Source organism: Podarcis gaigeae, assembly GCF_964106915.1.
Source record: "Podarcis gaigeae genome assembly, chromosome: 3".
Lineage (NCBI taxonomy): Eukaryota > Metazoa > Chordata > Lepidosauria > Squamata > Lacertidae > Podarcis > Podarcis gaigeae.
Genome location: NC_139680.1, coordinates 67,555,818 through 67,569,139, shown reverse-complemented (window position 1 = coordinate 67,569,139; position 13,322 = coordinate 67,555,818). Strand labels below are relative to the sequence as shown.

The 13,322-nt window shown below is 40.2% G+C and overlaps 1 protein-coding gene across 5 annotated transcripts in view; it reads left to right on the top strand.

Annotated features, from left to right (window-relative positions):
* Positions 1–20: 20 nt before the first annotated feature.
* TFB1M (transcription factor B1, mitochondrial) overlaps positions 21–13,322 on the top strand; it is a 35,855-nt gene continuing 22,553 nt past the window's right edge. For 2 of the 5 annotated variants that reach the window (XM_083732691.1, XM_083732688.1), the window contains exons 1-6: positions 117–262; positions 1,356–1,513; positions 4,061–4,212; positions 4,740–4,851; positions 7,573–7,724; positions 12,066–12,185. In XM_083732691.1, coding sequence (XP_083588817.1) covers positions 1,381–1,513; positions 4,061–4,212; positions 4,740–4,851; positions 7,573–7,724; positions 12,066–12,185 — 669 coding nt within the window. In that variant the 5' untranslated portion in view covers positions 117–262; positions 1,356–1,380. Of the gene's footprint in view, positions 263–332; positions 672–1,355; positions 1,514–4,060; positions 4,213–4,739; positions 4,852–7,572; positions 7,725–12,065; positions 12,186–13,322 lie in introns of those variants that run through there. The other 3 variants (XM_083732690.1, XM_083732687.1, XM_083732689.1) reach the window with 3 other exon arrangements.

Here is a 13,322-nt window from a genome sequence, read left to right as displayed (position 1 = left end):
GAGAGAAGACAAGAAGGGGTAGAGCGTCTTCTCCAATCCTGCAGTGGGAAGAGCGTGAATGATACGGATTTCCGCATCCGGGGTCATGAGGGTAATTTTTTTTATTTAAGGGAGGTTGGGGGGAAAGGGGCAATTGACGGTATTCCATCTCATTAGCAACAAGCGAGCACTCCCCTCCCCCGGTATTTGTGTTCCTGGTCGTTTTACTTCATTTCGCCTCTTTCCTAATGCGGCGTCTTGTGAGGCAAACGGACCCATAATTGTAAGTTGCAAGCGCCCGCCTTCGTTTCTCGCGCGTTTTCCTCCGCCCCTCCCCGCCTTGCGCGTGCGCACCGACGACCTGAGCGCGCGGCGGAAGGTTCTGCCGGCTGCTCTGCTCCTCCTGTGCGCTCGCGCCGACTCTGCTCAGTGAACTGGCCGGGAGCCTTTTCGCCAAGCCCCCCCCCCCCCCCCACAAAAGAAGCCCGTGACGGGAGACGAGGTGTGCCCTTCCCTCGACCACCCCACCTGAATCCATTATCAAATGCTGTGAAAAACACATATAAACTGTTCTCAACAGGCTCCAAGAACGGTTATTTTCTCTAGCCAGTTGGCAGCCCGAAGCTTCTGCCCCTCAGCTCACACGGAAGCAGCAGAGGAGCGGCGTGTGGCGCCTTGCTTGCTAAACTTGAGTAGGTTGCACTCACGGAAGACCAGTGTTTCTATATACGGCCCTTGCAGGTTCTTGCAAGGCAAGCTAGAGTTGCCATATGAGGACTGCGAAAAGCGGGGTTTCAATGTTTTCTCGAAGTGAGTTTAGAAGCACCCCAACATATAATTGAGCCAGGATTGCAAGGGCAATTTGTTATTATCTCGTGTGCTGCTTCCTAAACCAAACATAAATACAGTAGTACCTCAGGTAAAGTACGTAATTCGTGCCAGAGGTCCGTTCTTAACCTGAAACTGTTCTTAACCTGAAGCACCACTTTAGCTAATGGGGCCTCCTGCTGTGCCGCCAGAGCACAATTTCTGTTCTCATCCTGAAGCAAAGTTTTTAACCCGAGGTACTATTTCTGGGTTAGCGGAGTCTGTAACCTGAAGCGTATGTAACCTGAAGCGTATGTAACCCGAGGTACCACTGTATTTGTATTCACTCTAGGCCATATTTTCAGTCAGAAAGTCTTCAGAAACATATTACATAAAGTTTTGGGTACTTTAGAACGTTTGATGCTGACTGAAAGCATGTGTTGGATGCTGCTGGTCCAATTAAAAAAGCATTCATGTGGGTGGGTGTAGAATTCCGATGCCTCTTAAAACTTGATAGCCGAATATATAATAAGTTCTAATTTAATCTTTTCCTCCTAATATTTTGCTAGTGGCAAAGAGTAACACTTTTAATCAATGGCTGCATCAAGACAAGCGGCTATGTTTCGCCTACCACCTCTTCCAACAATTGGAGAAATTATTAAACTGTTTAAGCTCAAAGCTGAAAAGCAGCTGTCCCAGAACTTTCTTTTGGATCTGAGACTTACAGGTAAGCAGTCTGTGTCATCTTTCAGTTTTCATAGATATACTACTTTGTGGTTTTCTACATTTTTAAAAAGCTGTGTTTAAATAGATTATATTTGTATGTTTATTTAAATTGAATGCACTATGTTTAAATTATTCAAACATGGGTTAACAGTTTAAGCGCTCTATTGTTTTGTTAGAAAAAGGACCCATTGAGTTTAATGGGACTTACTCCCAGGTAAGTGAGTGCACAATTAAAGCCCAGATATGGCATGATTCATGAAAATATTCCATATAGGCAATTCCACCGCAATTGCTCGCTCAAAACTTCCAACTCTTCACAGGCCTCTCCAAGGTCAGTGCAAAGGCTCCTGGAATTGCACTTGTTAAGGCTTGTTGGGTCACTAGATGCTATTTTTGCACAGTTTTTGTGCTCTTTGGGGGGCATTATTGCACTTTTTTTTTTTTTGCCACTTCCAGGTTCGTGACAATGTATGTAGTCAAGGTTGTGCATGCCTTGAACACACATAAATGGGGAATTGCCTATACTCCAGGCCTTAATTATGTAATGTCTACAGTTTAGAATACTTCAGTATGGTAGCATAGGTCAAAGGCTATCAATTTACCTCTATAGCGTGTTCTGATGGTTATAAATTAATAGATAAAGTTATGTTATGCGGAGCCAGGTTATCACCCAAACTGAAACATAAACAATGTGCTCCGTACTGAAACCACTAGTGAGAGTGATGATTCTCTTATTTAATTTCACAGTGACCCAGTGAGGTAGACCATGTGAAGAGAGTTCATGTGTGGCAATGTAATTCCTGTGAACCAAATGCCACGTGTTTAACCAGTTCGCTAGACCATTCTCCCTGATAGCTTTGCACTGTCTTATTCTTCTTTGGTGATCACTCGTAGCCGAGTAAGATTGTCTTCCATAAACACAGTTTTAACAATGAGACCGTGAGTGACTGTGGAGGCAAATTCTGGATCCACACATCCTTCCACAGTGGGGATATTGGTTTCTGGGCGGGAGCTGATCATGGTGTGGATTTGCCAAGCGTGCCTTCCTCCTAGCACGTTTCTCCCTTGCGTCCTGAGTTCGAGTGTCTTCAAAATCCACGACACCTTTGGTAAAAGCTGTTCTCCAACTGGAGTGCTTGCAGGCAGCACAAATATGTGGCATAGGTTTGACTGTTGGACTGGTTAAACATATGACATATGTTACATATGAATGCACTTTCAGTCACTATATCTGGGAGAGAACAGATGTGCATTTGTGAAGATCTGGTGTGAGAGAGATTGAATGCAGGGTAATCAGTTTTGTTACTTTCTTGGCAGTCATTTTGTGAATAGACAGGCTCACCTACAGCAGCCATTTTGCATTATTGTCTGAGGGCCCAGAAATATTAGTTTTTGCCAAGTTCTAGCAATTTGAACAGAGAAGTTGGAGAGGTGGGAACTTTTTTTATGTGAATAGCCAGTAAATAACCTAAATTTCATTAACAATTACACAGTGATTTTTTAATATGAAAAAAGTAGATGTAAAGTGGCCCAGTTCTTTCTGGTCAGCAGGATCTGCTAATCAAACAAATCTGGTGCCATTGTCCTGCCAGGGTAGCATTAGGAATGAAGTGACAACTGAATCAAAGTAAGGTGATTCTTGAAACTAAGTCTGTCAGATGAATCACTAAATGAGAGAGAGCATGGAGGAAGAAGAAAACTACATAGTACAATCTGACAGTTTTATGCAGAGGTAAGCCTTTTTGAAGCTAGAAGGCCATATTTGTTCATTTGCAGACAGTTTTGTTGGTAATTATTTTTCTTTTTTAAAAAAGTTTGCAAACCAAAGTCATAGTTAATGAGAAAATGTTTGCAAACTGTAACAAAATTTATTACTTTTACAGTTCAAGCATATTATATGTTTATGCTGATGGAATCTACACACATATAAAACACGCTGTAAAAATGCTTTTTAAAAAAAGTTTTGAAAAATGCAGTGCTTTTTCTCAGAAAAAAAATGTTTAGGCGTACTCTCATTTCCTTACTCATATTGAAATACTGCCCCTCAATGAGGCCAAACTTAGATTCACAAAATGTTTAGGGGTATGTGTACCCCTACATCCCCCCAGAAAAAAGCACTGGAAAAATGTAGTGAATTTGCCATAGCTCACCTTCACCATCTAGTGTCATATTCGTATTTGCACTTTACAACACACTTAAAACGTTTTATTTGCAGCTGTATAGCCGAGTCCTCAATATGTCCGTTTGAGTTCAGTGGAACTTATACCCAGGTAAACATGTATAGGCTAGGGAGTGTATGCCCTAACTTTCATACTCTGTATGAAAGAGGAACTTCCAATACAGTTAAAATAAGTTTTGTAGTTAAACTTATATACTAAAGACCAAGTACATACATCTTGCGATAGATGTCTTAGTCCAATTTATATCTAATTTAATTAACTTGATGATGCAATCATTGATTTCCATTCTGAAATGAACTCATTGAACTGCTTTTCTTAATGAACTCTGTGCATTGAGGATGAACTAATTTGTGTGTCCTTTCTTGCAGATAAGATAGTGAGAAAAGCTGGCAGTCTGAAAGATGTCCATGTGTGTGAGGTAGGCCCTGGGCCAGGAGGAATCACAAGATCTATTTTGAATGCTGGTGTTGCAGAAGTCCTGTTAATTGAGAAAGATCCTCGTTTTATTCCAGGGCTTCAGGTATCCAAATGTTTCACAAGACTTTTGATAGTAATTTTCCAATTTTAGCTGTTTTAAACATTGAATATCCTATTTTAAAAGTTGGATATCCTATTAAGTCTGTGCCAAATAACATTTCAGTTGTTTTGCCACAGTCCTGTTTATTCAGCAGGTAGTTGGTTTTTTAAGTGTATTTACTTTCCAGTAAATATGATCTGAGTCTCACCCTTAATCACAAATATTGAGGCCTTTATCTGTCCCATGTTCGTGCTTTGATATAAAGATACACACAGGAAGGTAATGGATGGAAAATGAGGACCCCTACGTGACGGGCAGGGTCGAGAGGATCTCCCAGGGTGGGAGGTTGGGGGAAGAGCGGAAAGGTCCCTGGTGAGAGCTGAGAGGGTTCACTCTTCTGTGTGTGGAATAAGGGTTAAGATATATTTGTGATAGAGGACTTTGTAGTCTCTGTCTCTTCTTCTTTCTATACTTTATTCCCCCCCCTTCCTTCTCTTATTCTTGCTTTTTTTTTCTTTGAAAAATCACAGATGTTGTCTGATGCAGCTCCAGGAAAAGTTCGGATTGTTCATGGAGACATTTTAACGTATAATAAATTAGGAAAAGCTTTTCCAGAACACCTTATGAAGAACTGGGAAGATGGTTAGTATGCTAGAACTACAGTGATTCAGAATACTGTTTTTTAAAAAAGATTTCTGTAATCAAAATGGCTAGCTGCTTATTGGATGAATGGAACATTCAGTGGTCTGTATATTTTCGGTTATCTGTGAGTGCTAGGAGACTGGTATACTTGTCTCAACATTATGCTTCCTCAAAGCAATTGTGGATATTGTTTCTGGTTGGTGAATACCTTGGGAAGCAGTCATTTTTCTACACATGTTCTTCTGACAGTGTATAGATGCAATTTCAAGGTATTTACCAGTTTCTGACACTTGGTTTCACTCTTGTTTAGAAGTTTGGTGTTTCCTTTCTAGCTGTTTAATTCTTGCTGAGAGGAAATAGAAAACAACAACAAACAAACCTATGGTCATGCAAAGCATACTCAAACGAGACATAACCGGCTGTGTTCTTAGATAAATAAGGTATACTATTCATAGTATCAAATTATAAATTTCAACGGAAGTAACTCATAAAGTTCAACAAACGTCAAGTCCTCATCGGAATGAGATGCTTCTCATTCTTACTTTGATAGGTCTGAGTGTATGACCTACATACAACAATCCACAGGGACATCTAATCATGTAAATTACACATGGATTACTACATGTGGCAATGCCTGTACATGATTAGATGTCCCTGTGGATAAGTAAGAATATCAGAACACCAATCTAGGATCAGGAACAATGTAATAGATGCTTCTTTAGTGCAACATTTTATTGAAGCATCTCATTCCAATGAGGACTTGACATTTTTTGTAATTTGTACGTATTCAGGTCCTGTAGAACAAGCTAAAAAAATCCTTATGCAGAAAGAAACTTGGTTTATTTTCTTATTCAATTCCTTACATCCCTCAGGTCTGAATACTGAAATTGATTATAGTTGTTTTTTGTGTGAATTTGTACTAATGTTTACATGTAGCATGGACTAAGTTTGTTTCCAAGTGAGTACTTATTTGAGTACTTAATCATGCACCTGTGGATTGCCATTACTTTAGATCCAAAAATTGTTTACATTTATGTATGAGTTTGTATTAATGTTTACATGTATATCATCTGAACATGGATTAAGTTTGGTTTTACTTTTGCTGTGCCATATGGGTCACTTTAAGAAAGATATTTTGTATCTGTGGATTGCCAACACCTGTAATGCAATCAATTTTGTGCTTGTCCATATAACCCTACTTTGTAACAGTTGCTACTTACCGCAGCTACTGTTATTCCATAAGATCCACTGTCCTGTAATGTCACATATGGTATGTACAGTTGTTTATGGTTTTATATTATATTTATATTATTTTTGCTGTAAAATGTGTGAGATCATGATCTTGTATTTATTTGCATTACTTAGAGCTTTAAGTACTGATAAAGCCCAGGACGGTGAAACAAGGCCAATATTCTGGAAATCCTTGTCTGTGTAAGGATTTTGTGGAACTGTAGCAACCTTTCATGTGGATTTTTTGGACTTTATGAACAGACAGATGGAATAGTCACCATTACACGGATGGACCTTATGCGTGAACTGACTAAAGAATGATCTGATCCACCGGGTCTTCTGCTTTGTTCATTTGTTGAACTTTATGAGTTACTTCCATTGAAATTTATAATTTGATACTATGAATAGTATACCTTATTTATCTAAGAACACAGCCAGTTACATCTCGTGTGTTTAGAGAGGAAATGGAAGACATTGATGATAGGAAGACTTCTTCTCCCATCCTATCCTATCATTCCCAGATTGCCATTTTAAACTTGTCTCAAATTCCTGATCTGCAGGTCTTCTCCCACTGTGGTTCAGATAATTTACTTTCCACCCTTCTATCAAATATTTTTAGCTGTTGGTGATTGCACTTTTAGTGGCATATGCAGATATTTAAAAAACTAGTAATTGATTGAACATTTGTGTCTTTTTAACTTGAGAAGCTACTAAAGGAAGTGACAGTGCATTCTCATTATGAAAAATAAACTGAACCTTCCTACTACCCTAACTTTTGGCAGAAACCTCAGCCAATAAGAAAAAATTACAGGGGGAAAAAGATTTTGGAGATCTGTTGCACATTTTTTAACATTCACCTGAATAAAATGTGTACTTTAAAAACAACAACATACAAACAAAATGTATGGGACCCTCAGATTTTTTTCTGGGCCTAACCCAAGCAAGTTGTGACAGGCCCCTTCCAATAGATTTTTAAAACTTTCTTTTGTATTTATTTTGGTTGGTTACATATACCTTGACAAGGCTTCATCAGTGTGAATCTTTCAGCAAACATGGCGCTAAACTAGACATGACACTAAATGTCCCGTCAGGCATGCTAAAATATTCAGGTGGTAATGAACAGTTTGTATTCTCTATAATAAAAATAGGGTTGCTGGATGTATCTGCCTGCCAGTTGGCAGACTTAATCCATTTTGGAGGGGGTCATATGTCTGCAAATGTCATCTCCTTATATGAAAAAGGGGAAATATATTGCTATTTTTAGTAATTTGGAGGCAGGTTCATTTTTAACAGATCTAATTAATGGTCCCAGATAATGGAAATGCACAGAGCAAAGGAAGCCCAAAGGAAGGTTGCTTCCCATAGGTGCAGAGTTAAGTCAAATCTTGTGGCCAATTCCCACCCGTAGTGAAAATGTGTTTCATTCTTACATAAATATCAATTAATCACATAGAGATATGAAAAAATGTTTTCTTTCACACTTTCTTATAGATCCACCAGACATACATATTATAGGAAATCTACCTTTTAGTGTTTCAACTCCCCTAATAATCAAGTGGCTTGAGAATATATCAAAGAGAGATGGACCTTTTAGATATGGTAGAACACAGATGACATTGACCTTTCAGAAGGAAGTTGGGGAGGTAAGTTTGCTTCTTACTTCCTTATAAATTATTAAACCAGAAACAGATCTAATATGTAAATTAAGAAATGTCTTAGTTGTATTTTGCTTCTGTGTTTTTTGAGACATTTAATATGCTGTACGTCAGGGGTCAGCAAGGCTTACCGGCCATGGGGTGGATCACTCCTGCGGAGATCGTCCGTGGGCCAGACCGGCGTGACGCTGGAAATGGCATCTGCGCATGTCCACAGTGCCGGAAATCGCTTCTGTGCATGCCCAGACACCAAAAATCGCACCTGCACAGAAGCTATTTTAGGCGTCTGGGCATGCGCAGAAGCGATTTCCGGTATCTGCACATGCGCAGACGCGATTTCTGGCACTGCTCAGCAAGTCCCTGCACTGCGCCGGTTTAGCTTGGTTCAGGGATGGCTCGTGGGCTGGTAAAACGGTCTTCATGGGCTGCATCTGGCCCCTAGGCCACATGTTGCTGACCCCTGCTGTACATCTTAGTGTGTTGCTCTTTCAATCTTCAAGATTTGTAGGGGAAAACTTTTTGTAACAAAAATTATATTGCATGCTATGCTAATATAAAAGTTAGACTAAATTCTTCCAAGTGCAAGAGGTATTATTTTGAAGTTCCTTAGTTCTGGCTTTTCGGTTTACTGAATTCATTCTTAGGATGAAAACACAGTAGTGGAACCATTACCACTTTCATCCACAACCATTCCAAGGGGAAATCCATTTCTTCATCTTCTTCCTAAATAAAAATAAACAAAATAAATAAATAAATAGCTTAGTACTACTAGTATTACCACTACTACTACTACTACTACTACTACTAGTAGTTTCATAAGCAAGTCCTGACAAAAACTAGAGACATCTGTCAAAATAGCTGACTTAGACTATGCATATCAGAGTCCAACAGAACGATCCTACCCATGAGTCCTCCAGGCTATTTGAGCACAGTGCTATATGGTGGTTTTTTTGTTGCGGGGGGGGGGGGGACTTGCATTAACAATACATTTGTGCCAGCATAATCAAAAAGCTTGCAATAAACTTCCAGAGAAAGAGCAAGAGTTGGGTGGAAACGTGGGACCAACACTGTACCTTTTTAGTATGTAAATCCATACATAATAGGTTCTGCCTTTGAAAGTCACCTGTGGCAGATACGGTGCACCTCTTATGGAAGTATGTGGCAATAATTCGATTTTGGAAAGAGTATGTGGTGGTGAACCCTTGTGCTTCCTGTTGTGGGTTCTGTTTTTCCTTGGGACTGTGGTCCCCTCCTTTGAAAAAAAGCTTGTTCCCCTCATACTAGCAGCAAAATAACTCTCCTGCAGTATTCTTACAGACGTGAACCCTTCTTCTGGTGATCCCATGGGTTCTTCATGCATGCCTCCTATGCACTGAGCTATAAAAGTAACTAAATGTTGTGACTGGAATTACACTCCTAACTTTATTTTCTGACTTCAACATTGGTCGCCCAAAATTTGGTTGATGGCAGAGTTTGCTCACTATTTTAGGAGGGCAACTCTGCAAATACAAATTCTCTAAATTAAGGCATATCTAAGCTAAACTGTTGATTGGTTCTCTTCTCCAGAAATTTATAAGATAGCCTAGTCTTGACAGGGTTGTGCTCCTCCCAAAGGAGCTGGTACATTGTTTAGGGGTACTTATTGATCCCCCATTGTCTTTTGACACCCAGGTAGTGTTAGTGGCAAGGAGTGCCTATTTCTAGCTGCAGCTCGTTCACAAGCTACAACCACTCCAGGACCAGAATAACTTTGCCGCAGTAATCCATCCTCTGTTAACCTTTCAACTAGATTACTGTAATGCACTATTTTGAAGCTATCTTTCAACATGGTCTGGAAGCAGAAACTTTCAGTATGGCCACCAGAATTTTTATTAGTACAATGTACTAGGAGAACGTATCTCCATTTCTGCAGAATCTGCACTGGCTGCCTATACGCTACCAACCCCAGTTCAGAATGTTAACTTATAAAGTTCTAAACCACTTGGCATCCAAATACTTGAGCAAGTTCCTCTCCCTATATGATCTTGCTGGAGCCTTAAGAAATGCAGTGAAGACTCTTTGTACCACCAGTGAAAGCTGCCCAGTATAGTGACACTGAATGAGCTAATTTCTGTAGTGGCACCTTGTCTGTGGCACTTCCTCCCCTTGGAAGTGTGGATGCTACCAGCACCTTGAAGTCACTGTTTCAGTCATATTTGGTATTGAAGATGGCCTTTTATATATTGCATCTTACATAGTGCAATTTATGAATGTTGAATATCAGTTCCTAATGTTATTGCCATGATATAGGATCATCATCAGCACCAACCTCTTAAGATGCTGCAGTTGTGAGACAAAACAAATCCCTTTTATCAGTTTTCAATCCACGTGGTTTCTGGCACAAATGCTGTGTTGCATTTGCTGAAATATTTGATAGTGTGAACTGCTTTCTAAGCTTAGTGATCTGGCCAGTGGATGAGACTTGTAATTCTGAAATAGGTTGGAAATGAAAGGGAACAGTATGTTGGCAGCTAGGAGGAAATAAAGAGTCTGTGCTTTATATAGCTGTAACCAGCTGTATATGTGATCAATTTTTTCCCTTATGTGTGACATGTAGATTATAGTGCTTCTGCACAAAATGTAGCTTAAATGAGATGGAAAATAGCATCCACAGTGAGTTTCTTGTGCTTGTCTGCTAGGAACAAAGCTACAGGAAATGCAGTGGTATGATCATGGTAATAGAATAAGCTAGATTTGGTGGAAGTTTTCTGGTCTTTAAAAGCTTTTCTCCCCACACTTTAAAGTTTAAGTACATCTTTATTCAGTCCTTCCTTCAAAGGGCTCAGGCTTTTGTATATTATTCCTCCTTTCATTATTTTCACAATATCCCTGTGAAGTAGGTTTCCCTGAGAGAGATGAGGGATGCAATGTCTGATCTTCATGACTAAGAGAAGATTTTAATTCTTGTTTCTATGCTTCTGGCCAACATTGTTCTTTTTTTGTAAATGCAACCATAGAAATAAGTCCTTAAAGACAACTTTAGCCAGTCCCTAAAGATTTCTGAAAAAGCCTGATGCCTGAAATTACTGGGGAGAGCTTGCCTGTTGGAAAGAGCTTGTTTCTGATAGACATACACCAAACTACAGTTTTCATGTGTTAAATGGAATACATGAGGCGTATATAGAGGACTCATCCAAATACCCAGTTCAGAAGGCATTATTTCAAGGACCAGTATCTTGAACTGAGCTCAGATATGCCAGTGCAGATAACATTACACTGCAGTAATAAGCTCCAAGTGTCCAGTCCCAGGAATAACAGGTGGAATGCAGTTGTGCAGATCCGTTTGCAGAAGGGCTTTTGACCCAACAGATCCTCCATTAACAGAATAGGTGATTTTTGCCAATTGCCTCCTTTGTCTCCCAAAGATCTGATCTGGTGGGTTGGGAAACCCTTCAGTACATTGTGGATAATGGTGCTGGGAGCTTTAGGGCGAAGGGGGAATTGGTGAAAACTTATTTCATCTTTCATTATCTGATACCTTTGCCAGATGAAAAACTCTTTAGCAAACAAAGGGACCTTTTCTGTTTGTACAGTGGTACCTCAAGATGCGAACGGGATCCCGTGTATGCGCGTGCGCAGGTCACTTTTCAGCGCTTCTGCGCATGTGCGTGACGTCATTTTGAGCGTCTGCGCATGCACAAGCGGTGAAACTGGGAAGTAACGCGCTCCGTTATTTCCGGGTTGCCGCGGAGCGCAACCTGAACGCGCTCATCCCGAAGCACATTCAACGCAAGGTATGACTGTATAAGAGACCCATAGTGAAGTTATGTTCACTACTTGCATCATAGATATGGGGATATCTGGGCCATTGGTCAAAATTGGTCCAGTAGGCCTAACTTAGATGCTACGTGGAAGCCCTATTGGGATTGGTTCCAGTTGTGTTCCTGAGCTGTGCTGATCCCTCTTGAACAAAGGGTTTGCTCTTGGCATTGATTAGCATGGACTGCAAGCCGCTTGTGGCTGGGATTGTCCTTTCCAGCCCAGCTTGGTCCCTTCGCTTTGTTACGTGTTTTTAAGGATTATTGGTTTTTAAAATCTATATGCCTATAATATGCCTATCTATATGCCTTTGGCTTGTGTGAAGGGCGGTACATAAATAAATAAGATGCATGCTCTTCTTAGACATTAATGGACATCTTCAGAAGCTTTTTGGACATTTTTCTGATTAAGAGAATGTTCTGAAAGTCTCTTCTGTTTTTAGCGAGTTAAATATCACCTGTTAAATTTCTAGAAGTTAATGCTTAATTAGCTGGAATGAATTTACTCACCAAAAAGTGTTTACTTTCACAGAGATTGACAGCTAGTACAGGAGCCAGGCAGCGAAGCAGACTTTCCATTATGTCTCAGTACTTGTGCACTGTTCACAAGTGTTTCACAATTCCAGGTCGAGCTTTTGTTCCAAAGCCAGAGGTGAGTCTCTTCTTTCTTTAGTACTAAGAATTAGAAATTAAAGCTTCAAACTTAAAATGGCAAAGCCACCAACACATAAATGCAAGCTGAATGTGCTGTCTGAGAAATTGGACTGAATGAGTGCTAAAATCACACACAACTATAGATTTAGATCTAAAGATCCTGAAAAGGGAATTGCTCATTGACTGTATCTACCTGAGGCAAATATTGCCCTAGAGTTGGCTTCCCCCTGCTCTTGAGAAGGACAGGAATTCATCAGGCAAATCATGTGTGTCTGGTTTTTATCATAGCTTTAGGAGTTTTCTTGTACCAGTCTCATAGCCAAAAGCAAGAGATGGGTCAATAGATCAGCCAGTATGTTACAGTAATATTGTTGCTGAAGAATATGTATCAGAATTGGATTGCTAGTATGATTTGTTTGTGATATTTTGAAATTCAAAAAGACTGGGGAATTGTATCACCAACTTCTTTTTCAGCAATTCTTCAACCTGACCATTTTGAACCATGGCCTTGCAAATGGTACCTCTTTTCAAATGGTGTTGCAATTTTAATGCAGCCTGCCTTTGTAAAGTGATTCCTGCCATGTGAGGAAAATCCCCCAAAGCAAAATGAATTGCACGGAATTCCTGAAACTATAGGCATTAGTGTTGATCAGTGACAGTACCACGAATTTAAAGATTTACAGCTAACTGGCACTTTGAGGATTGACCAACAGATGCCCAGAGAAAGAATGAATGTACTCTGAAAAGCTGCTTTTGCCCATGGATTAGTAGCCAGTTACAGTCAACATGGGATCTAAGTAAAGGTTTAGGGAGGTGACAAATACCAGACTAGGAATGCAGACTTGAAGATTAAGCTTGGCACTAGCAGAGGATGAATGAACCTATAGCACTGCTATGAATATACAGTCATACCTCGGGTTAAATGTGTTTCAGGTTGAGCGTTTTCGCGGCGACCCGGAAGTAATGGAGGCCGTTACTTCTGGGTTTTGCTGCTCGCGCATGTGCAGACGCTCAAAATGGCTTCATGTGCAGAAGTGGCGAATCGTGACACGTGTAGATGTGGGTTGCGTTCACTTCAGGATGCAAACAGGGTATACAGTCATACCTCGGGTTAAATGTGTTTCAGGTTGAGCGT